This window comes from Sphaerodactylus townsendi, linkage group LG14, assembly GCF_021028975.2.
Source record: "Sphaerodactylus townsendi isolate TG3544 linkage group LG14, MPM_Stown_v2.3, whole genome shotgun sequence".
NCBI lineage: Eukaryota > Metazoa > Chordata > Lepidosauria > Squamata > Sphaerodactylidae > Sphaerodactylus > Sphaerodactylus townsendi.
The window spans coordinates 33,461,566-33,487,212 of record NC_059438.1 but is presented as its reverse complement, the minus strand read 5'-3'; the positions used below and the strand labels follow the sequence as shown (position 1 = coordinate 33,487,212).

Here is a 25,647-nt window from a genome sequence, read left to right as displayed (position 1 = left end):
GGCGTGTGTGGGAGTGTACAGGCTAATCTGAATTCCCCAGATAAGCCTCCACAGCTCAGGTGGCAGAGCAGGGAATCAAACCCGGTTCCTCCAGATTAGATACACGAGCTCTTAACCGCCTACGCCACTGCTGCTCCTGCTAGGGTGGTGAGAACCGCAAAGGATTGTGAAGAGCTTCAAGCGGACCTTGATAAATTAGGTGAGTGGGCTAAGAAATGGCAAATGCAGTTCAATGTAGCAAAATGCAAAGTGATACACATGGGGGCAAAAAATCCAAACTTCACATACACGCTACAGGGGTCAGTGCTATCAGTCACAGACCAAGAAAGGGATCTGGGCGTCTTAGTTGATAGTTCCAAGATTTTTTTCCCTTCTTGACATGCATACCCTCAACGGTCCTGACCCCATGGGCTCGCCTGTGTCAAAGATCCTCACTTATGCAAGGGGTTTGAAGTAACATACTTCTTTCCTCTTCAGCCCAAAGAAAAAGATTTGAGGACACAGATCAAAGTAAAACCGGCTCACCTTGTCAAATAGACCATATTCACAGATAAGTTGCTCCCTTGCTTTAGTGTTGATGGCAATTGTAAACCGCACATGGGGGACAAGGAGCTGTAAACCAATGAAATATTCCTTACAACTTTACCAGAGTCACATGATTCATCCCCAAGGTGAATATTTCACACAACAAACCTCATAACCTGAAGTAAAAAATTCCTATCAGTATGAGCTGCATAAAATACCAGCAAGAACAATGAAGACAGATGTATTCATTTTCAACTTCATGTGGAATTAGATTTCAGAAAGCTAGGCGGGGAGGGTTTCCTCCAATTCTGTCTGGTTAGTGGGCAGGAGCAGTCCGGTCAGCAATATCTGGTGTCTTCAAATCAAACAAACAACACACAATTCTGACACAGATTTTTAAATGAACCAGGGACTCTCACTCAGTGGTGGGATCCAAAAATTTCAAACTGTGGCGTAGCGCCGATGGAGCTGGGCAGGGCATGACGGGGGCGTGGCCGGGCATTCTGGGGGTGGGGCATTCCTGGGCAGGGCTGTGGCAAGGACGCAGCCGCTGCACCGGTCCTTGGGCGGGAAACAAATACACGCAGGTGCAGGCTGCCACGTACACCGGTGCACCTCCTGCTAGACTGCTTCAAGTTCTGCGCGCTACTGCTGAGAGGAGGGGCGTAACTAAGGCAAAAATCACGTGGCAAAATCACCCATTAGTAACCCCCTCTCGGCACACACAAATAATTAGTAACCTACTCTCGGGAACCTGTGAAAACCTGCTGGATCCCACCTCTGCTCATGTCCCCTCTTGCTATGCCACTGCCCTCATCCTTCCCCCCAAAAAGAGTTATGCTTAGAAGAATGCTTCGACAACTGATGCAGTCCATGTCACATGAAAAGTAGGTTCCATGCCAAATGTTCAGAAGCACGTCATTTGGAAAAAAGAGGTCTACGCTGAACCCACTCGAATGCTTCAATTCACCCAGTGGGGCAGAAGCAGTTAAAAGCTTGGACGGGGCAGCAAAAGCTTAGTGGGTTGAGGGTTGGACTGATCTAATGTTTCTTTAATCTCCTGCAGGCTTTCTTAAATTTTTGTTCATGTTATAGGACCTAAATATACTGAGAATTAAAGGTATAACAAGCAGTATTTGAGACCAGTACCTGGTACTCCCGGAAACATCCCTGCCAATAGCAGCCTACCTTGAAAAGAGGATGGACAGCTGGCAACTGACGGAACAAGGCCACAGCAAACACCTCTGAAACTAAATGAGTCCGAAGGAGATGAGTAATCGTCTGGTGTACGTGGAAATCCGAAGACCGGGCCCAGATCTTGGCTAATAACCAGTCATACTTAGCATCTGATGGGAGGAAAATGGGATTGTCTGGCCCAGGAGTTTGACTGAGCTGTGGAAGGCAACAAAACAGTTATATTTTGGGTGCTGTGTGGTTTCCGGGCTGTATCGCCGTGTTCTAGCAGCATTCTCTCCTGACGTTTCGCCTGCATCTGTGGCTGGCATCTTCAGAGGATCTGCCAGGCACAGATGCAGGCAAAACGTCAAGAGAGAATGCTGCTAGAACACGGCCATACAGCCCGGAAACCACACAGCACCCAAGTGATTCCGGCCGTGAAAGCCTTCGACAATACATAAAACAGTTATAGTTTCTATAATGACACAAACTATTCTGTTAATGAGTAGCAAACAGGTTTACCTGGATCGCAATAGGAACAATCTTCTTCGCCAAGTTCTTATACAATAAACAGATGGGAGCAGTTAAGTATTGCAGTGTGCAGGGGTCTGTTTTATTGACTTCAATGCCATCCAGAAGTTCATAATCTGCTATGAAAATATTCCCTTCCTGCAGAGATGGTTAAAAACAAAATGTTAGTTCAGCTGTGTTGGAATGATTCTCCCTTCCGTTAAAATAATGCTGCTGATTTATTATGAGTATTTATTCAGTTGTTTTATTGTCCTGCTGTTCCTTTAAGGGGTTATCACCATTTTATTTTTATGGTAATCCTGTAAAGTAATTGAGGCAGGGAAAGAGTGATGGGTCTGAGATCAGATTCCTGCAACACTCTGTCAGTGACAACAACCAATGCTAGTGTTAAATGCTTCACTCGTGAAAAGTGAAATCAAAACTTCTTTTAATTGCAAGCGGAGGATCTGGAATTTGCCAAGCAAAGTTCAAAATTAGAAGGAACAAAATAAAAAGAACTGCACAAATTATTCCCCTACAAGCTTTGGTCTGGTGATTTTAGCGTTTCTGCATAATTAGGATTTTGTTTTTATGTAAAATTAAGAAAAGTTGGGATTTAGATATGGCCCTTTTTGTGGAGTTGGGCACAAATGGATACATGCTTCAGAATATGACCACAATTTAAAAACTGTGTGTCTGTAATAAAGCACAATTAAATATTTACATATGTATTTTTGAAGAATTCAGTTAGCACTGCTTTTCTTTTAATATGTGCTATTAAAACCTAGAGGCCCAAGACTGCAACTTAGCCCTGTTTGTGGACTGTAGCTCCAAAATTAGGAAGATGAGCTGAAGTTTGGCCTAGGTCTCAGTTTTTTCTCATAGTAGCTTTGACTGAGGTAATCTGGTGCAATTAGTCTCTCTTCCTTATTGCCTCTTGGATCTTGCTGCAAGACTTTGTTGGAAATTGGATACTGGTGGTTAATAAACATGTAGGCATTACTAAGTAGAAGCAGACAGTCATTTTTAATATGTTTGGAATGGCTGAGTCTAAACTGGCAGTATGGCGGGTTGTATTTCAGTCCATTTACCCTAGAAGCCGAAAAACCCAACATGAGATGGATTGCCTGGATAAAGGAAGCTAAGGCCTTCATTTGAAAAATAGACAGGCTGACCAGACGTCCAACTTTTGGCGGGACAGTCCCGCCTTCAAACAATGTGTCCCACGTCCCGCGGGTTATTTCAATTGTCCCGATTTTTGGGAGGCTGCCGCACTGCCTTCTGGGGCGCAAGGCAGTGCGGCAGCCTCCCCAAAATCAGGACAATTGAAATAACCCATGGGACGCAGGACAAATTGTTTGTGGGGGGAGCAGCCCGGGAGCTGAAGGCTGGGCGCAAGGCAGTGCGGCAGCCTCCCCAAAATCAGGACAATTGAAATAACCCATGGGACGCGGGACAAATTGTCTGTGGGGGGAGCAGCCCGGGAGCTGAAGGCGCCTCTGTCCATGGGGGGGGGGGCTTTGCCATTCGTGCATGTGTGCACGGCCGCAGGAGCACGGCCTTCTGGGGTTTGCCATTTCCCGCCCTGTGACAGGGCGGGAAACGGCAAGCCCCAGAAGGCAGTGCGTTCCTGTGGCTGTGTGCTCCTGTGTGCGCGCGCGGCAGCTTACACACACACCCCGTTTCGGTTCACAAAGGTGACCATCTGGTCACCTTAAAAATAGAGCAAGGCTCTAGAGCAGTGGTTCTCAACCTTCCTAATGCCGCGACCCTTTAATACAGTTCCTCGTGTTGTGGTGACCCCCAACCCTAACATTTATCCATTTTACAGATGGAGAACACTGATGCAGAGTCTTTGGCAACCCCTGTGAAAGGGTTGTTCGACCCCCAAAGGGGTCGCGACCTCCAGGTTGAGAACCGCTGCTCTAGAGTAAGTGATTGGACATTTTGGAGGTCACTAACTTATTCAACTCTTTAGTGGCTCTTATTATTTTTTGGCGGACTCCCATCTAAATACTGACCAGGGTTGACCATGTTTAGCTTCTGAGAACTGACAAGGTCGGGATAGTCTGGGTCGTCGCAGTCCAGGTCACAAAACTGCTGGAAATGACTTGATAGCGCATAGCACAAACTAATTTGAATTCACATTATTTAAGGCAGCACCTTTTTGGGCAAAGGTGCTTGGCGTGGTGGAGGCTGCCCAGTTTCAGAATTAGAGGCAGAGGCAGAATGACAATTAAGGGGACTACCAGGTATGACCGGAGCAGTAATGGCCTCTGGTGAGGAAGTCAGGAATAGGTGAATTTAATCAGATTCTATAAAAGTTGTATTTCAAAGACACCTTTCAAATGAGAGTTAAATAACAACGAAGTGTGGCCATAAAATATCCGTACCTTTATTTCTTCTTCCAGAGTCAGATTCCTCTCCAGGCTGCATTCTACCATTTCTGTTGTCACTGGAAACTTTTGGGGTAGTTCTGCACACTTTCGGATCATGACAGGATTGCACCCATTCAAGAACTGGTAACCAAACATGAAGTCTTCTTGCCAGTGCTGCATCACATACTCTTAAAAAAATAAATGAAGTTCAAGGGCTATTTTTAAGCAGGGCTACCGGCACAAAATATTCACTGTTCTGCGTTAAACTATTCAAAATGAATGAAGTTTTCGGTTCTTTTTTACCATAAGGGAACCCATGGGTTATCTCCACACTTCTGCATAATCTCCACACTTCTAAATTATCTGCACTAAAAGGACTCCCAACATCCTGCAATTGCTAGAAATTAGAATGCAAACAATGCTGAATGCCAAAGAACAAAGAAACTAGAACCAGGGGGCATCCATTGAAAATGCTGGGGGGAAGAATTAGGACTAATAAAAGGAAACACTTCTTCACACAACGTGTGATTGGTGTTTGGAATATGCTGCCACAGGAGGTGGTGATGGCCACTAACCTGGATAGCTTTAAAAGGGGCTTGGACAGATTTATGGAGGAGAAGTCGATTTATGGCTACCAATCTTGATCCTCTTTAATCTGAGATTGCAAATGCCTTAACAGTCCAGGTGCTCGGGAGCAACAGCCGCAGAAGGCCATTCCTTTCACATCCTGCATGTGAGCTCCCGAAGGCACCTCGTGGGCCACTGAGAGTAGCAGAGAGCTGGACTAGATGGACTCTGGTCTGATCCAGCTGGCTTGTTCTTATGTTCTTATGTTCTAAAGAGATGTTCGTGGAAGGCAACGACATGCTCAGCTACTTTTCTCAAAGCCTGATCTCACAGATGGATAATAGTAGGGATTCTGTGGGAAAGGGGGTAGGAAAGTTCTGTCAGTGCCCCCCACGCGTCTCTTCTCTGGATCTTGCCCCAAATCATCAAGCAAACTGCATTAATAATATTGAATGAGCAAAGATCTTTATGGCAAAATTCTCCCTTATCTGCACCTCCATTGTATCATGGAGGATATGGAATTTCTATCTGTTCTGATAAACATGGGTATAGGATGCTTAAAAAAAACTATTTTGGGGGGGGGGGGACTTTGCACAGATCCTGCTCCAAAATGAGTCTGCCCTGTGTTATTTACCCCCACCTAGATTTTTTGAAAATTGCTAAACAAGTGAGTCTTTTCAAAAATCCCAGGTTGCAGGATGCGCTTTATTTGCTTCCCTTTTCCCTTTTTAAATTTTGGAGCTTGCATCTGCATAGCTATGCAAGTGTAGATGGTCGTATTGTGGGACATCAACATGGCTGTGGGGGTTTCATTTGTGCATGCCTGCATAGCTACGCATGGGTGGGAAGCAGAGGTGGGATCCAGCAGGTTCTCACCAGTTCCCAAGAGTGGGTTACTAATTATTTGTGTGTGCCGAGAGGGGGTTACTAATTGGGTCCCCTTTTCCATCTCCACGCCCTCGCCCCCCCGAGAGGCATGCTGCCTTTGAACGTGAAGGTTCCATATAGCAATTGTGACTAATAATGTAACTCCCTGAACTGGGTTAATCCCTTTCAGGTACTGCAATTCATTGATTCTTAGCCTTTCGTACCTTTTATCTCACCAGTCTCTATCAAAGAACCTGGGTGTTTCACCATTGCTGTGTTCAGATTTGTGAGCTGAGGCATTTTCTATAATGTGATGATGATTTAGAAATGACCTGGTGCAAAAGAAATTTGGGGTTGTGGTGGGGTGGCATCCAACTCAGATTTTGCCCAGGGCTCAGGTTTGCCTAGGTACGCCTCTGCCCCCTTTGCTGAGGTGGGGCTGGCGAGGGAACCTGTTACTAAAATTTTTGGATCCCACCACTGGTGGGAAGTAAATTTAAAAAAGAGAAGTGTCTCTGTGCGAAGGCACAACAGTAACCTGGATTGTTTATGTGGACTCCAATTGCTGCTCCACAGATGCATGTGAATCCGAAAACAGAAAAATAGGTTCTTTTATCCTGACTGCGACCCATTATAAATTTGCTGTGCAGAAGAGACCTATGTCATGACCCGGTCTCCCTGTTGCCTCAGCCACAGTGATGCCATCACCTCAGGGCCCTTCCTCAGGTCTCAGATATTCTCAATCTCATGGTGAAATTAGAATCTGCACTACATCTCAGCTCTATTGCTCACTCTCTGGAAGCAGCAGTACATGCTGTAACCCCTTCAGTAGCAGTGGAGAGAAAGAGCGGGATAGAAAGCACAAGGTGAGCTCTGGTTTTCTTTTTGGAGGACTTTTCTCAAAGCCAAATCTTTACCAGTGTGTGTTTCTGAGGACTTGTGTGCTTGTTTTTTGAGGGATTGGGAATGCTTTTGTTTGTGTGAGTTTTTTAAAAAATCTTTGTTTACTTGTTCTGGCCATGGAGGTGGGGCTTGAAACTACTTCCTGACACATTAAGCAAACATCATTGAACTCACCAGAAATTGTATTGCTAATTCTGACAAAGATCTTCTCAAAATCTGCAAAGTCACTCCAGGAAGACTGGAACATGTGCATAAAGCTGTTCACAAACAAATTTTCCATCCTAAATCAAAGAAATATTAAGAGGTTAGTAGCTCCTGTCACCTCTTTTTGTGTTCCCTCTCTCCTAACCAACATCTTTAATTTCCCCAATTTCCATTTTGCTCTGAAATGAAATTATCAGTGATGAGGTAAGGACACAAGATTGAAGGGAATCTGAATACATTTTATGGGAATTAGGCATTTCAGAGCCAAATGCACGTGTCGTGACACCTGAGTTTCTGAAATTTACTGAACAAGAGTTATGTCACACAGAGGCGTATCTAGGCAAACTGCAGCCCAGGGACAAAACCTGAGTTGGCGCCCCCCCCCCCCCATTAGCGGCCACCCTCCCCCACCACGACCAAACAATGATTTTTGCACCAGCTCACAAAACATCTCTCACCCCCAGAAAAACTTACATGGCTCTCTCCCCAACAACTCTCTTTCCTAATTTTGTCCTCACACCAACCCTATGAGGTAGGTTGTTAGCCTGAGAAACAACTTCAAGCCAGTGCAAGTGGGTATTAAGCATCTAAATCTCTCACAAATCACCCCCAGAAAAACATTTACCAAACAAATATCAGCATCATCTCTCACGAAACACCTCCAGTGGAATCAACCCCCAAACAGCATCACTTTCAATGGTGTTTAAACTAGGAAGCCCAGATTCTTCTTTTAAATCCACTTTAAAGGGAGAATCTGGTGTCCCCAGTTTAAACATTGAAAGTGATGCTGTTTTGGGGTGGATTCTCCCCCACCCTGAAACAGCATCACTTTCAATGTTTAAACTGGGGGACCTCACATTCTCCCTTTAAGTCTATGCTAAAGCGGGTGGATTTAAAAGGAGAATCTGGGGAAATTTGGAGGGTGCCTGCTGTCAGGGATGCAATAGTTAAGCTAGCAGCACCAAAATTTCAGGGTATGCACACTCTCCTGATGATACCACCCAGGTTTGGTAAAGTTTGGTTCAGCGGGTCGAAAGTTATGGACCCTCAAAGGTACAGCCCCCATCTCCTATAGCTCCCTTTGGAAACAATAGGGGATGAGGGCACCCCTTTTGGGAGTCCATAACTTTGGACCTCCTGAACCAAACCTCACCTAACTTGGGTGGTATCATCAGGAGGGACTTCTGAAAAATCCCTGAAATTCTGGTGTTGCTAGCCTAAAAATTGTGCTCCCTGCAGGCCAATAACTGGGAAAAAAAACTAAACATACAAAAAACACACAAAGCAAGCTGAAATTCATGCGCCTTCCACTGGGGGTGCCCGGGGACATTTATTTCAGCTTGGATTTCCTCCCAGTACCAATAATCTGTTATACTGTGATACTATGCATGCAGAGATATTTTGCATAGTCACATGTGCATAACCTGTTGCAGCCTAGTCTGAATACTGGCATTAAAAAGGAAAGTTTAAAAAGTAGTAAGAAAGAAATTCTCAACTTTTTCTTGATCCCCAAATTATAAAAAGGCATCTGGAGATGGAGTGATTCTTTCAAATCCAATGAGGGCAGGATCCACCTACCTCAGGGTAATAACCATCCCTAACATTCTATGCCCCTTTCGTTGGGATGGTGGTAGTTCTAAGTCCTCTGTGAAAGCTTCCTCCACAATGTAAAAACTATTATGGGATATGCTATACCTTGTCTCACCAAAAGATAGAAGTTCAATTGTGACTAAAGATAGAAGTTCCATTGTGACTAAATACCCCTTGTCTTTCTATGGAATGCTCTGTTTGTAGGTCTAGTCATGAAGAGCCATGCCCACAGCAGAGCATTCCACAGGAAGAAGAGGGGTATTTGGTCACAATTGAGTTTCTGCCTTTTGGTGAGACAAGGTATACTAAGAAATGCAGTAGAACTCCGGTCCCTTTTTAAAGAGGAGAAGGTCATTTAAAACACAGAAAAGCAAGTGTTTCTTTCAATGCAATCCTAAATAGATTTAATACACACTACTAAATTCAGTGAAGTCAGCTGGGGACCCAGTCAGTGTAACTCTGTTTAGGATTGCACTTGATTCTCTGTGCTGTTTTTCTTTGCCAAATAGTAATAAGCATTTGATGGTGAATAGCATTTGAAAACCTATATAAAAAACAATTTGGAGCATGGGAATGTGTAAAGAAAGTTAAGTACTCCTTCATTCCCCAACACTTCTTTATTTTACGCTTCCTCCTCCAGACTCAACATTACTTTTAAAATTTGGAGTTTTTTTAATTTTCAGATTTCATGACATACCAGCTTAGGAGCTTCACATATGAATATTAAGAAGCTGTAATAGAAGGGAAATCCATTCTTAATAAATGTGCTGCCCCTTCAATGCATCCTTTCTGGATCCTCATATTTTTAAAGCTAGATTGGTTTAAACCCCATTTTAGCTTTATTTGTGCTCCAAGTTTTTGTTTGTATAGAGTTTTTGTTGCATTTACACTTTATAATAAATAAAAATCACCCTTACTTCTGTTACCTATATGCCTGTCCTTGTTTAGGCCTGTGAACTATAGATTTTTAAAAAGTCCTTCATGTGTGTCTATTTCTGTTGTCAGAATTTTCTAGCTGTTCTGTGACTTCTGTTCATTTTGGTAAAAAAAAATACAACCCCCAAGGTTGATTATGCACAAGGTGCCTGCCACGCTGCAGGGGTCAGTGTCCACCACAGCAAGATTTCTTGTATGGATGTATTTCCTCCAGCCCCACTTTCACTTTCCATGCTCTCTGTGGCAAGCAGCACTACTTGTAGAGTGACTTTAATTTTCTTCATCACCAGAGCAGGGCAGATTTGCCAGTGAGCACAGACTTGCTTCGGACATCTTCTCTCCAAACAGCCTTCCCCTGAACCTCCCCTTTAATGTTGTCAGTTCCTTCCTGTTTCCAACTTGTGGCTAAAGTCTCATATCTATATATCAATATCATGTAATAATAACAGAGTGTGCTTGATCCTGCCTGCAACAATGTTCCCATGCACTCAGTGTCCCTTTTTCAGGGATGGTGTGAACCCCCGCTCCCTGACAAGGATGTCAGGGAGCAGATGTGGAGTAGATCTAATGCAGGAATATCAAAATAACAAGCTTCTCTCTCCTCCTGTGGCAGCAGCAGCAATGACAGGCATTATGTGTGTGTGTGAAGTGGGGGGGGGGAGAGAATATCATTTCTAGTGGTCATTATTTTCCCTAATTCCTTTCCTACTTTATAATAATAGATTTTTATTTCCAAAAAGCCGCATATCATACAAACTGCTTACTATAGGAACAAGATATCCACCTAAAACTAAGCATGGTCATTCCTTTTTTATCTATTTTCAGAGAGCTAGAAACCTCCCAGATACAGCCTTAGTCCAAGTGCCATTGCATGAAAAGTCAAACACCACTGAAACAGTGGTGGGATCCAAAAATTTTAATAACAGGTTCCGATGGTGGTGGGATTCAAACAGTGACGCCGCTGCACACACGCACCTCCAGTCCCTATTGGGCAGGGAGGTTGCTTTAGTAACCACTTCTCGGCACTCAGAAAAAATTAGTAACCACTTCTAGAGAACTGGTGAGAACTGGTTGGATCCCACCTCTGCACTGAAATCTTTTCTGTTTGAACTGAAATTTTAAGTTTGGCAATAGGCAAACATCCGCAAGTATTTCAAGTATGTTTTAATGCACTGTATCTCTTGTCAGAACCTGTCAAAAAGGCATGTGTAGATGAGTAAAATATACATGACAGATGTGTCCACCCCTAGACAGGTGCCGTGTGCATAATCAGTGATGTGTGCAACAAGAGTAACGTGTGCACCTGATTGGTACCTGTTTTGTATATAGTTGGAACAGGGAATGCAGAGAAGTGTGCCTATGAACAACTGTTCTCTGGCAAAGGACTTTGGTAGTGGTAGCAATAAATAGAACTTCTGCATCGTTGACTGTGTGTCTGTCAGTTGTTTCTGCATTGCCTTCTACAAAGTGGCCCACTCCCGAGTAACTGCTGCTTCAACATCTCTTTCTCTGTACACCAATAATTTACCAATAACATGAATATCGTATTATTATAGCAAGAGCCACCTCGATACTTACGCTTTGGTATAATTCAAAATGAAGTCAACTCCTTTTTCACTGTCAAATTGAATGTTGCGAGGCAGCTCTTTGTGAGTTTTGGCATCTATGCTCAAAGGAAATCCCGGGTGCCACTCTCCCCATCTGATGATTAAAAAAGAAAAATGAAATGGGTGAACCAACAGCATATTCCCTTTCCGTGGTTTATAAGACCGAAAACCAAGACACACACACACAAAATCAAGGCATGATGCCAGATGAGCCAGCCACAAATAATGACCACTGTCCCTTTCCGTACTAACAGTCACTGAGATGCTGATCAAGTTATATGAACAGCAGCTCTGATGCTGGCCATTTATTATTATTATTATTATTATTATTATTATTATTATTATTATTATTATTATTATTATTATTATTATTATTATCATCATCATCATCATCATCCTCCTCCTCCTCCTCCTCCTCCTCCTCCTCCTCCTCCTCCTCATCATCGTTATTGTTGTTGTTGTTAATTAAACTTTTATACTGCCCACCCCCAAAGGGCTCTGATGTTCATGGAAGGCTTAACAAGTAGAGCACTCACACAATTTAAAATCTAAATATGATATAAATATGGGCTCTATAACATTAAAATAATGGAGACCATTTAAAATACAGCGTACAAAATATAGCGTCCGGACAATTTAAAAAAGCCCCTCTTGAGAGGGAGACGGAGGGGCCCATAGATGTAATAAGGGCCGCAGAAGTTGAAAGAGAGAGGGAGGGGGGGGGGGTTCATGTATTTAGGGAATGGCTATGTCACCTCCCCAGACTTCTGCTAATGGTGATTTCTTACTCGGTTGAGGAAATGTCTTGGGGGAGGGGGTTCAAAACATGCTTGCAGCCACAAACTGCTCTGATCTGGCAACCATATTGGACAAACCCAGAAAAGAATCACATTTATCTCCCTGCTGCACTGCATAAATGTCTTGTGCCTAATTGCTTCTCGTCTCTTTTCTTCTTCCTCTGCCTTTAGGGCTTTGGGTGTGATACTAAAGTCCTTAGAAGGCTTGTATGGTACACAGTGGCACAGTTACAAAGATTTAGTTTTAAGATGCCTCTGACTTGGATGGCTCAGGCTAACCTGCCCTCGTTGTATCTCAGAAGATAAGCAGGGTAGGCCCTGGTTGGTACTTGGATGGGAGACCACCCAGGACGTGTGGGATTGGTGTGCAGCGGCAAGCAATGGCAAACCACCTCTGTGCGTTCTTGCCTTGAAAACCCTGTGAGGTCATCATAAAGCACCTCTGACTTGATGGGAGGTTTCATCACCATTTTAAGATGGGCGCAAGCAGCTTATTCCTCATATTGTCCCATGGCCTCGTCTGATAAGGCATGCACATCTGTTCTCTTATGTTTTATTAAGGTTTTATGCCATCTTGTTAGAAATTGGTATTCATGTTTATATTTTATACTGTTTTTATCCTATTGCATTGTTTTTATGTGTACATATGAAGACAAAGACGACAACGAAGACGAAGGTGACGATGAAGATGAGGATGAGGAAGAAGATGAAGAAGAAGACTAACAAGAAGAAGAGGAGGAGGAGGAGGAGTTTGGAATTATATCCCCCTTTCTCTCCTGTAAGGAGACTCCAAGAGGCTGACAATCTCCTTTCCCTTCCCCTCCCCCCCACAACAAACACCCTGTGAGGTGGGTGGAGCTGAGAGAGCTCCAAAGAACTGTGACTAGTCCAAGGTCACCCATCAGGAATGTAGGAGTGCAAAAACACATCTGGTTCACCAGATAAGCCTCCACAGCTCAAGTGGCAGAGTGGGGAATCAAACCCAGTTCTCCAGATTAGAGAGCACCTGCTCTTAACAACTACACCACGCTGGCTCTCGAGTCCACCTGGGAGATTGGCAGGATAGAAATGTAAGATATAAATATAAAATAAATAAATGACTGACAAATAAAATCTTTTCCTCGTTCGAAGCATTTGAAGAACTTTTTGTTATTAACAGGACCACGGACAGCAGTCATCAGGAGCCAGGCTTATTTTAGAGCAGGGGTCTTCAAACTATGGCCCTCCAGATGTTCAGGAACTACAATTCCCATCAGCCCTGCTACTTGGCCATGCTGGCAGAGGCTGATGGGAATTGTAGTTCGTGAACATCTGGAGGGCCATAGTTTGAAGACCTCTGTTTTAGAGGCATCGTGTTCCAATCATCTACACTTGATAAACAGAAATACACTAAAACTAAAGTTGCTTAGATCAGCATTACACATAGGTAGAGAAAACACACAAGGAAACATTAAGAACAGATATTAAATGACAATTACTAATTGATAAAAACACTTGCAAATAACAAATATCAGTGGAGTCAATAAACAGACCTGCCATAAGAACTGAAAATATTTGGAAAACACACCATTCATATTCATTTATTTAACTAGCGAACCATTTGGCATTCCTGAAACAAAATATATTCAAATATTTCTGTCCAATTTTGAGTAGATAACAGCAGGGGCATGATTCTGATTATAAACGGAGCGGGAGGAAAAACCAAAAACACAAGGCAGTCAGTGGCTTATATATACCAAGAAGCCTTTTGATACAATAGAAAGGAAACGTGTGTTTCAAACTGAGCCTGCATTTAACATAGGAGGCAAATTTCAAAATATAATAAAAACAACATCGTCAGCTAAAAATGTTTCTCCAGATAAATAAAACTCCCATTTCCAGTTATACTAAATTAAAGCACCAGACTATTTGCTATTTTATTTGCTACCAGACCTTAGCAACAAACTGTCCAATCCAAAGCCTGAGGCCGCTGGGGATGGCCTTGCTGCCATGCCGCCCCCAGAGGACTTTCTGGCTAACTGGGGTAGCTTTTATACGAATCTTGAAAAGTGTAGTTCCGCAAAATGTTATTTAAAATGGGCTCTAACCTGAACCTTCCCACTATCTACTTGACCTTTTAGAAAACAGATCATTGCCGGGCTTCGCCTTCAGGTCCTGGTGCTCTTGACTGCACCCCAAATACTTTGATGTAGGCCACTACATACCTTGTGACTGTTTGCTTTACAGTGGGTTTTTCCCCACAAGTTTCCTCCCCTGCTGCAAAGTGTCCTCAGCCAGGACAATCCTCCAATTTGCCAGCTCCCCACTTCCTTGTTCTATCCATGCAGCTGCCTGCTGCTGAGGGGCATCTTTGGTCTAGAGTGAATTTGAGGGGTGAGGGGCATCTTTGGGCTAGAGTGAATTTGCTGGACCATTTAAGTTTTACGTCAATTTCAAAGGGTTATTGCTCAAGCAATAACCACACATGAAAATAATTTTTTAAAACTAGCCCTTTTGATCATGTTGAAGTAGTGCCTCGAGGAGTAGGAGGAACGGCAGCTGTGTGGGCAGGAAACACACTGATTCCCCTCACTCTCCCTGCAAGAGGAGAAGGAAAAACTTCACTTTCAGAGATTTCAGAAACCACGGAGATTCTCTGATCTGAGGCAGGGTGAGTTTGGGAAAGGAGGAAACATGCACGTATCTGAGAATCCAACCCAAGGGAATTGATAATAAAACTGCAAAGATTGTCATGCCCTTATATAAAGCAGTGGATGCTGACCAAGCACCTGGAGTTACTGCAGGTCCAAGTTCTGGTCGCCGCATCTCAAAAAGGATATTGAGGAGATAGAAAAAGTGCAGAGAAGGGCAACAAGGATGATTGAGGGACTGGAGCACCTTCACTATGAGGAGAGGCTGCAGCGTTTGGGACTCTTTAGTTTGGAGAGGCGGCGGCTGAGGGGGGATAGTTATGATTGGAAGTCTACAAAATTACATGCATGGGGTAGGGAAAATGTTGATGAGAGAGAAATTTTTCTCTCTTTCTCTGGCAATTACTAGGAACCAGGGGGGGCATTCATTGAAAAGCTGCTGGGGTGGAAGAATTAGGACTAATAAAGAGGAAACACTGCCCACGCAACGTGTGATTGGTGTCTGGATAACTTTATATGCTGCCACAGGAGGGTGGTGTGATGGCTACACTAACCTGGATAGCTTTAAAAGGGGCTTGAACAGATTTGTGGAGGAGAAGTCGATTTATGGCTACCAATCTTGATCCTCTTTGATCTGAGATTGCAAAGGCCTTAACAGACCAGGTGATCGGGAGCAACAGCCACAGAAGGCCATTGCGTTCACATCCTACATGTGAGCTCCCAAAGGCACCTGGTGGGCCACTGCGAGTAGCAGAGAGCTGGACTAGATGGACTTTGGTCTGATCCAGCTGGCTTGTTCTTATGTTCTTATGTTCTTATGGGAATGCAAGCTCAATGCAAAAGTGGCAACCAGTGTGTAAATGGCCAAAGACACAGCCTTGCAAAAATTGCCTGTGCCATTAAGATCTCTAATTTTTTCAGCTTTCTGGGCAATGTTCAGAAACAGCACAAACTATGAAGCCATAGGGAAACTCACCGATACAGTTTCTGGCGCTCCTCCAATTCTTTGCGTCTGTGATGTTTAAGAACTGGAGCTTTGTCATCTCTGGAAAGCTTGGCTGTAAAAAGATGATAATGATAACATTTGACTGGATACAAAGCTGTATTTTTTTTTAAATTGAAATAGTTCTCTTGTGTCTTCCTTCATATACTGTTCACTCAGGTCAGTTTGTGGAACTTGTTCCTTTCCCTGAAAGGACTTAGGAGGCTGATATAGTTTCTCTTAACCACTAAAATCCCTTCCCATCTCACTTTCTCTTCAACTGATATCTTGCCTATAACTCGCTCAAGTCTGTCCTTCTGATAAAGTCCCTATGTTTCCCCATCTATATTGCACAAGCACATAATAGAATGGTTTTGTCTATTTAATAAAACAGATTTGTCCATTTGATAAAACAGATGTCTGGCAATCCCTGGATTTGTGTGGTAATCACTGCTGGAACACAATTTTGATATCAAGGTGTGTTTTTTTTTTTTTAAATCAGCATGGGAATTTAGAGACACACGTACTCCAAACTCATTCTTGATTTGTTAACTCTTTTTTTCGAGGCCGAAAGCACAAGAAGGACCCCCCTAGCAAGCAAGATGGCAGGAGCTGAACTAACACAGGGAGTATCATGACAATATGTCCTCGTTGAAATGGGCCCTCATGAAAAGGCAGGACATAAACAAAGTAAATAATCTTGTGAAGAAACTAGTGAAAACAGTTCTCATCTTAGCTGCTCAAATTATTTATTTATTTATTTATGGGATTTCTATACCGCCCCATCCCCAAAGGGCTCTGGGCAGTGTACAACATGGATTCCACATACAGTATATAAACAAAACCCCATTAAATTTAAATGTAAGTTTAAAAGTTTAAATATTTAAAACGCAGCAGTAATTCAGTAAAATGGTGTCAGCAATACCCCAGATTAAACCCTCCCAAAAAGGGGGGAATGTAAGTGATAATAACAAAAGTGGGTCCCTAGATGATATGGGGTACTCCGCCAAAACTTGAGGAGGGAATAGAGTAGAAGGGGCACCTAATCAGCGGCTGGTTAGTTAATAAACTTTAAATTAATAAACTTTAATAAACTTTACCTCGCCCATCTCGGAGTATCACCTCTTTTTCATCTGTAATCCACCTGTAGCATGGGAACTCCAGGTAATCACCTATTGGTGTTTTCACCGTGATATACTTCAGGTACCAATCATCAGGAAACCAATACTTCCGTTTCTCAATTTTTATCAGCTGGATCTCCCCCAGGTCTTCTGACACTGTCACATCATAACTATCCACCTAGGGGCAGAAAACATAATGTATGGTCTTGAAGAGGAACACAATATCCACCACATTTCAACTATGCATTTTTAAAAACAATTTCATCATTTCACTGAATGAGATAACTACAATGAGACTACCTTGATTACAAGAAAATAGATGAGATGCCTTTTAAAAATTCACAACAGAAAAACCAAAGAAGTTCCACAAAAACAGAGGTGTCCTATTTTGAAGGGCTATACTTCCAGTTGTTTTCATTTCTGATATTTGCAAATAGTGAAGAACCGACAGAGACCTGCAAGAATATCAGAAGCAGGTGGAGGGGGCACAGTGTCCAAGGTTCTTTCCTTTATTCCTCCCCCCGTTGGCCCCAATCCATTTCCCCTGGGGTTGCAGGAGGAGGGGACAGTCATTCTCTACATCCGAAGGCTTCCAAAACTGGAGGCACGAGAGAAGCCTACAGGAAGATCTCTCTTTCTGTACACCAATTTGCCCTCACTTTCCACCACACACAGTTGTCTTGTATTTTTTGCCCTCACTTTCCACCACACACTTTGCCCTCACTTTCCACCACACACAGTTGGGCCTGTATTCAGTGGTACATCCACGGTTTCTCTGTCTTTCAGCCCAAATCTCCTGCAGACTGGAAGGCAGACACTAAGCCAGTGGTGGTGAACCTTTGGCACTCCAGATGCTCCTGCAACCTTTGGCCATGCTGGAAGGGGCTGATGGGAATTGTAGTCCATAACATCTGGAGTGCCAAAGGTTCGCCACCACGGCACTAAGCCAATGTCGAATAAGTGAAAGGCTTGTAGATTCTAAAAATGTACTTAATTTGTCTGAAACTGGGCCAGCCTGTTGGAACGGCCAGTCTTATGCAGAGGCGTACCTACGGAAAATGTAGCCCGGTGCAAAATCTGAGTTTTCCACCGCGCGCCCCTACCACGACGAAACATTTTTTTTGGACCAGGTCTTGAAGTCAGTGCATGGACCTGGGGGGAAGGAGGAAGGGTGTGGGGGTGATTTTCCGTGCCCCCCCCCACGTGACTATATGGCTGCAGCCTGGGACATTTGACCCCCATATGTCCCCCTGGGCGGTACACCCCTGGTCTTATGGATGCTTATTTAAAAGTGCTTATATCCCACCTGCCCATTAAGCTCAAAGCAGCTATTAAACAATCCATCAGGTTTATTGAGTCACTATATAAAGCACTATATATAGCAAACATGACAGCAGCTAGCAATTGCTAGCAAATCAGCCCATCAACTGTCCAAATCACAGGAACCTCATCAGCCAAAAAGAAAGCAGCAGCCAAGTTATCAAAGGCCCTTTCCGCACACGCAAAATAATGCGTTTTCAAACCACTTTCACAACTGTTTGCAAGTGGATTTTGCCATTCCGCACAGCTTCAAAGAGCATTGAAAGCAGTTTGAAAGTGCATTATTCTGCATGTGCGGAATGAGCCAAAAAGTCCATGAAAACCACTGCCTCATGTGCCTCTCTGAAGGCTGACAGTGGAGGTGTACCCAACCCCTCCCTCCGACAGACTACTTCACAAGATTGAGGGAGCTCTGACTGGTGGTTCCTAGCTTGTGAAAACCTTTAAACACAAATATCCTATCTTGAACCTGAAACCATAAAAATAATCAGTGCCCTTGTTTTACAGCTAATGTAATTTGCCCATGGCAGTGTATACCGTCTGCAATTTGGCATTAATGGAACCTTCCAAGTTGTCTCCACGGGCAGTCCCATGCAGAGTGTGCTACAGTAGTCCAGCACAGGCAAAATAATGGCTCAGCTCTTATCGAGATATCTAATTGACAATAAAAGCAATCGGCACATGGCAATAAAATAATATGTTGTTGGAAACCGCCCTGAGCCTTCGGGGAGGGCGGTATACAAATATAATAAATAAATAATAAATAAAAATGGGGGTACAGTTATGAAAATATGCAGAGAACTATGTCCTCTAGTTAGCAGTTTTCAGAGCTTTTTGTACAAAAAGATTTTTTAAAAAACCACTTCATATTCCAAAATGCACAAAAGAAAGGACTGGCTGATGAGGCAGAAAAAAGCAAATCCCCTACAAAGTGTGTTTCTCAAGGAACAACTTTTCTCTGAGACTCAGCTGATCAGAAATAATTATCTGCAACCAGAGGACATTCAGAAAGGACAGCACCACAGCCTCCCAATCAGAACAGTTGAGGCGTGGAACCAGAAATCCTCAACATTTGCTTTATTTATACCCCATCTCCATCATATCTTCACAACCCGGTCGCCCTGCGAGTATCCAGAGCTGTGGGGATTTGAACCTATTTTTTCCAAGATTCTAGCTTCACAGTCTAACCACTACGCCACAAAGGCTCTCTAGGACAAGATAAAAACTGAAAAGGAGTCTATGAATGACAGGCCTGCTGGTTTAGAAACAGAGAGCGCCCGTTTTGTATTGAGCAAGCGTGTCAGCACCACCGTGCAGCCACTTTCAAAACTAAAGAAAGAAAGGTCAACTTTGGAGCCACAAAGCATACTTCATGCCTCAGATTGTGACCCGGTTCACAAAATCTAAGCATACATGGTTAAAAACAATTGAAACAGATAGATCAAGTCAAAACAGCAACGCTTGCAACACGTATCACTACCAGCTGCCAATCAGGTAGCCATGAGCCCCTTCCACCAAAGGTGCATTGGAATCAGAGGTGGGATCCAGCAGGTTCTCACCAGTTCCCGAGGGTGGGTTACTAATTATTTGTGTGTGCCGAGAGAGGGTTACTAATTGGGTCTGATTTTCTGTTAGAAATTCCACTAGGTCCAAAAATCATAAAGTCCTGTTGTTTCCTATGTGGCTGGTTAGCGAAGGTAGAAAATGGGATAATTCTCCCTGTTGGGCTGTTTTAAAAACATGCTTTAGAAATATGGTATAAAGTTCCTTGTTTAAGGAAAGTCTCCTTCTTTTGATTTTAGAAACAAAATTAAGCATTTGAAAGTATTCAGTATTTGACAGGCAGTCAATTAGAGGAGAAGTAGTTGTTTCTGTTGGCAGTAGACGATAGGACTTGCTGTAATGAGTTTAAATTATGGACAGAAAGATACCATCTGGAAATTAGGAACTTTTTTTTACAGTAAGAGTTTTTTACAGTAACAGAAATTATTAATGCCCTGCCCCTGGAATGCCCGGCCACGCCCCCGTCGTGCCCCGCCCAGCCCCATTGGTGCTACGCCACTGTTTGAATCCCACCACCATGGGAACCTGTTACTAAAATTTTTGGATCCCACCACTGATTGGAATAATTCTGTTTCGCACCTTTCATAGAAGACAGTGAATTTGGAGCTTTCTGCACCATATCCAGCAGGCTGTTCAGGCTGAGTTACTGTCAACAATTAGTGTTTGTAATTAACGTAAAGCTGCTTGTTTAAAGGAATCCATAAGGTGTGCAAGTTCTAGTCTAGAATTTGCTGTCAAGTGCTGGAATATTAGCAAAACAGGAAATAATGCCTTACAAGATTCTAAAATGCCATGCTTAGGAATGAGGTGACTCATTACGCGCCCAAGATGAGAGAGACTGGGAGACAGTGCCTGAAATTTTTCAAATGTTCTAGAATAAAATTATGTTTAGGATGATATCTTTTGTAGTGATAAAAGCTACAAAAAGAATCTTAAACTTTCTGTCTTGTAATCATTCAGATGTGCATAAAACAGACTTACATAAAAGGCACTTAATAGTAAAGTTGTTCTTGGCCACTAAAGCTGTACGTCAAACCATTTATATATAGCTGTACAAATGGATTAAACTTTTCTTCATGCAACTGAAAATGTTTTTGCTTGTTCATCTATCTATTGTGATACTATTATTACCTGGCCCACGATGCATACAAACATCTTTCTCCGTGAAGACAGCCATCATACAGGACTATTCAAAGTGATGCAAATGTGTGGACCAGTCTTTTTTTCTGTGGAGTTGGTTTCACAGAAATGAAAATTAAGCCCCAGTCTATTTCCTTTTGTATGGTAATAAGCTGGCAATAAAAACTAACTGTGGAGCAAAACAGCATGGCAACAGCAGTTCACTTCTAAACTAACCCAACAATCTGCCATGTTGTTGGACTGGTCAATTGTGTTGGAAAACAACAACTCGAAACATAGGACCTACAAAATGCAACTGATCCAAAATCAGAACAACTGCATAAAAGTGGAATACTTCAAGGGTATATCAGCACTAATCAAGTAAGAAACACTCACGGGCTTATGACTTGTAGATCTCCATCTGTCATGACCCTCTAGTGTCTTAGCACGCATCCTGCCATATTTCTGTCTACTAAATGATTAGTGCCATATCTCTGTCTACTAAATGCTTACTACTTAAGCAGGCCTGGGAATGTTTCCCTGTACCAAGCAGCTCTTATCTCTGCAGCTGCGGGTGTGTGGGTCTGGAGCTGCAGTGTTTTCATCCCAGTTCTCAATGGCTGTGGGTGAGTGTGAAACAGTACCTTCCCACATGAGGGAGGGAAGGTGGAGTTGTGGGCCTGACGTATCTGTGCCAGGGGAATATAATGCTTTGCCTATTTTGATGTACTCAGTTCTGACTTTAGTTCTGACACCAGCTTTTCCTATGCTTGCCATCAATAAATAAGAAATCTGTTTTTGAAGTATTGATTTCTTCGTTGATCAGTGGTCTACAATCCATCCATCCAATTATATATAAGTTAACACAGGGGTGGGCAATTCTTTTTTCCATGGGGCCGCATAAGAAACAGAAAATATTGTGGAGGGCCGGGCCAAAAGGCAGGGGGGCGAGGCGCTTTTGAAAGCCCCGCAGAAGCCGGCAGCCAAGGCAACCGTCTTCTGCGGTGCTTTAAAAGGCGCCTCGCTCCCCAGCAAGGCAGGGGGGCCAGTCAGGGTCATCCGGCGGGCCGGATGAGGCCCGCGGGCCGTATAATGCCCAGGTCTGAGTTAACAACTGAGCGAAGAAAGCCACATAGCAGAGTCCCAACGACAGTGGGACTTTCTAGGATCCAAGGCACCCAAGGCAGAAATAAACCAAGGGGATTATTTATACCTATTCTACAGTCTTTCATTGGTTGCCTGTTGGTGCCTGAGATCAAGAGAAGGTGCTGATGCTTCTGTTTGAAATTCTGGGGCCCACATACTGAAAGAACCACCTCTCCCAGCATAAGATCATAGAGTAGCTTTACTCAATGCAGTGATGCCTCTGGTCCTCCTGACCTCCGCTATCTCCATGGCCACTCCCATGTAATAGAATAATTTTTCCCAGAGAAAATCAGAGGATCCACATTTCTTGTGCTGCTCTGAGGGTCTTGTAAAATAGAACCTTGTCCCGATTTTTATTGTTGTTATCTGCCTTAGGTTCCAGTTACCTCTGAGGAAGGTAAACTTATAAATGTTTTTAACGTATCAGTTTTATAAAGTCTGGTTCATTACCAATGGACCTTTCATTACTTAGAGGCTGTATATATGTGCAGAGCTTGTTAAGAAATTCCATTTCAGTGACTTTTTTTGAATATTCCTGGAATGGCCAAAAATACAGTTTGTTGGGCAAAAAAAGACATGTGTTAAGAAATATTAAGTCATGGGACTATAGCTGGTGTGAGGCAAAACAACCAGTGGCACGTGCGTACACACACACACACACACACACACACACACACACACACACACACACACACACACACACACACACACAGAGAGAGAGAGAGAGAGAGAGACTAGGAATTCCGATAGCTAAACGGCTCTTTCCTGTCTAAAGCCAAGTTCAATATGAAATGACAAAAAGTCCTCCATTGCATCTCAAAGGGCTGTTGTTGTTTTTTTTTCCTTTTTAAAAACAGTTTACTGTGGGAAGGGGAAGTACACTGAGACAGGGAACTGTGAACATTATGCAACACAATTTGTGAAAGAACGTAGTCAGTGCTAAGCACGCACGGAAGCAGAACTATGTTTAAATGCACACTCATCCATTCCCAATCCCAGAAGGGTCTCCATGTTAATGTGTTGCAACAAAAAACAAGCAGACAAACAAAATGCTCTTATGTTGTTAAACGCAGGCAGACCAGACCACAAGAGTTTCCACAATACTTTTCCTGGATCCCCCAAATTAGCCCTCTGAAAAGGCTAAAACTCTGTAAATGCATATACTGTAAATATGATAAATGCTTATACTCTGTAAATGCATATACTGTAAATATGGTATACTGTAAATGCACATACTGTAAATGCATATACTGTAAATATGGTATACTGTAAATGCACATACTGTAAATATGGTAAATGCATATACTCTGTAAATGCATATACTGTAAATATGGTATACTGTAAATGCATATACTGTAAATATGGTAAATGCATATACTCTTGTAAATGCATATACTGTAAATATGGTAAATGGATATACTCTGTAAATGCAAATACTGTAAATATGGTAAATGCATATACTCTGTAAATGCATATACTGTAAATATGGTAAATGCATATTCTCTGTAAATGCATATACTGTAAATATGGTAAATGCATATACTTTGTAAATGCATATACTGTAAATATGGTAAATGCATATACTTTGTAAAAGCATATACTATAAATATGGTATACTGTAAATGCATATACTGTAAATATGGTAAATGCATATACTCTGTAAATGCATATACTGTAAATATGGTATACTGTAAATGCATATACTGTACATAAGGGGGCTGGTGCAGTTTTTATCAACTCTGGTCTGATCCAGCTGGCTTGTTCTTATGTTCTTAACATGCACAGCAATATCCACATATACCAACTGACCAGATGTGTCGTACCATGGCAGATCTATGCAACAGCAACTTAATCAAAATGCCACCCATTATTCTGATATTTCCACCAAGTTTCATGCATTCTAGAGCAAAGGAACCTGATCAGTTCTGGAGAACCCTGCTGCCTACTCAATATGATAAACATCAGATAATGTCACGTACGCCCTTCAGACTTTGCATATCTCTAGCCCTCATAAAATGTTTGGCAGACAAATTCCCCACATGGATTTTGCTATTTAAAAATTCCACCAAACATTTGAATAACTAAAGGGGAAGCAAGAGCTAGAACAATGGACCTAAGGCAGTCCGTGCAGAAAATCACTCATGTAATAGTGACTTCACTTCTTTACTGTTTGCCTCAAAAGTTAAGTTGGGAAGAATTTGAATTTATACCTCACTTTTCTCAACTGTAAAGAGTCTCAAAGCGGATTACAAACTCATTTTCCTTCCCTCTCCCCACAACAGACAACTTGTGAAGTAAATGGGGCTGAAAGACTTCTGAGACAACTATGACTAGCCCATGGTCACCCAGCAGGCTTCATGTGGAGAAACAAACCCAGTTCACCAGATTGAAGTCCACCGCTCACGTGGAGGATGAGGTCTCAAACCCTCCTCCTCCTCCTCCTCCTCCTCCTCCTTCTTCTTAATTGCATGCATCTAACCATACCACGATTTTTGCAAAGGAAAACTTATCCAGAGAAGAGCTTCCACAAGACTCCTATTTATTGAAGGATAATGTTTCAGTTGTCGGTAAAGTGGCACAAACCATGGGCTTTCACTGGAGAACACTTGCCTCACCATGTTCTTGTGACGATAAAATAGCCCCATACACAATGTGCCCCCAACTTTGTGGAGCCTGCGAGCATGCTGGTGTTTTGAGAATAGTTGGTGATGTTCCATTGAACATACTTGAAAAAAAGTCCTCAGACAGAGTTGGGAAACTCTTGCCATAAGTTAAAGCATTTTACTTATCCTAAAGGAGAACCTATTTCATGCAAGTTCTTTTTGTGGCTCCCTCAATTTTTCTGTCAGAAAAAAATTGTGTGGGGAAGACTTCAAACCTCCTTCCCTTTTTCCAGACCTTTACATCTCTAGATCCAGATACAAATGTCTTTCCTTTACTACCATGATGACTGTTTTCTTACCTTGTATGTACCCAACTAATGTAAGCTGAGTCTGTATTTTCAGCCTGTTGTTCCCTTGTGTGAATAAAGGTAATCCTCCTAAATATGAAAGTATACCAAACAAACTCAAAAATACACACGTTGCACTCTGGCTGTGTCCAATCTTGCATATTGATCTTACATATAATTAAACAACTGAACACTTCTATTTGTATTTACATTTCCTTATTTCTCTGAGTGCAACGTGTGTATTTTTGAGTTTATTTGGGCTAACGTCGACATTGCACTCTTAAAGATAGGAGTACACCAAACAATACAATTTTACGCTAACTAAATTATACATTAAATTAACGATGAGGTGCTCTGAAGGAGCAACATGTGCAAACTCCATGCTATTGTTGCACACAGAAGATTTCGACTGCATGGAGAATGGTCGGATCCCAAGACAATGAGGTGGATACCTCCTAATGCCAAACGACAGCAAGGATGCCCCTGAAACATCTGGAGAACATTCAAGCAAGTCCTGGAAGCACTGAATATTGCATAGGAAGAGACTGAAACACTTGTCCAAGACCGGATCTGCTGGAGATCATTTGTTGCCCCATATGTAGGCATGGGAGGATCTAACTAACTTGGCCTCAAAGTGGTTGCTGTATGCTTTCTTGATCTGGGGTGTCTCCATTTTCTGGGTCTGTTGGAACATTTCCTCCCCATAGAGGTGTTCAGTGTATTGTCGAAGGCTTTCACAGCCAGATTAAACTGGTT

The 25,647-nt window shown here is 42.7% G+C and overlaps 1 protein-coding gene across 1 annotated transcript in view; it reads right to left on the bottom strand.

The window, feature by feature from the left end:
- The window catches only part of ALOX5 (arachidonate 5-lipoxygenase), a 37,712-nt gene that overhangs the window by 11,045 nt on the left and 1,020 nt on the right, over positions 1-25,647 (bottom strand). Inside the window, exons 2-9 of the mRNA XM_048516255.1 lie at positions 16,773-16,971; positions 15,667-15,748; positions 11,235-11,357; positions 7,101-7,207; positions 4,605-4,777; positions 2,224-2,370; positions 1,714-1,917; positions 526-612 (exon numbers count right to left, since the gene is read on the bottom strand). Coding sequence (XP_048372212.1) covers positions 526-612; positions 1,714-1,917; positions 2,224-2,370; positions 4,605-4,777; positions 7,101-7,207; positions 11,235-11,357; positions 15,667-15,748; positions 16,773-16,971 — 1,122 coding nt within the window. The remainder of the gene's footprint in view (positions 1-525; positions 613-1,713; positions 1,918-2,223; positions 2,371-4,604; positions 4,778-7,100; positions 7,208-11,234; positions 11,358-15,666; positions 15,749-16,772; positions 16,972-25,647) is intronic.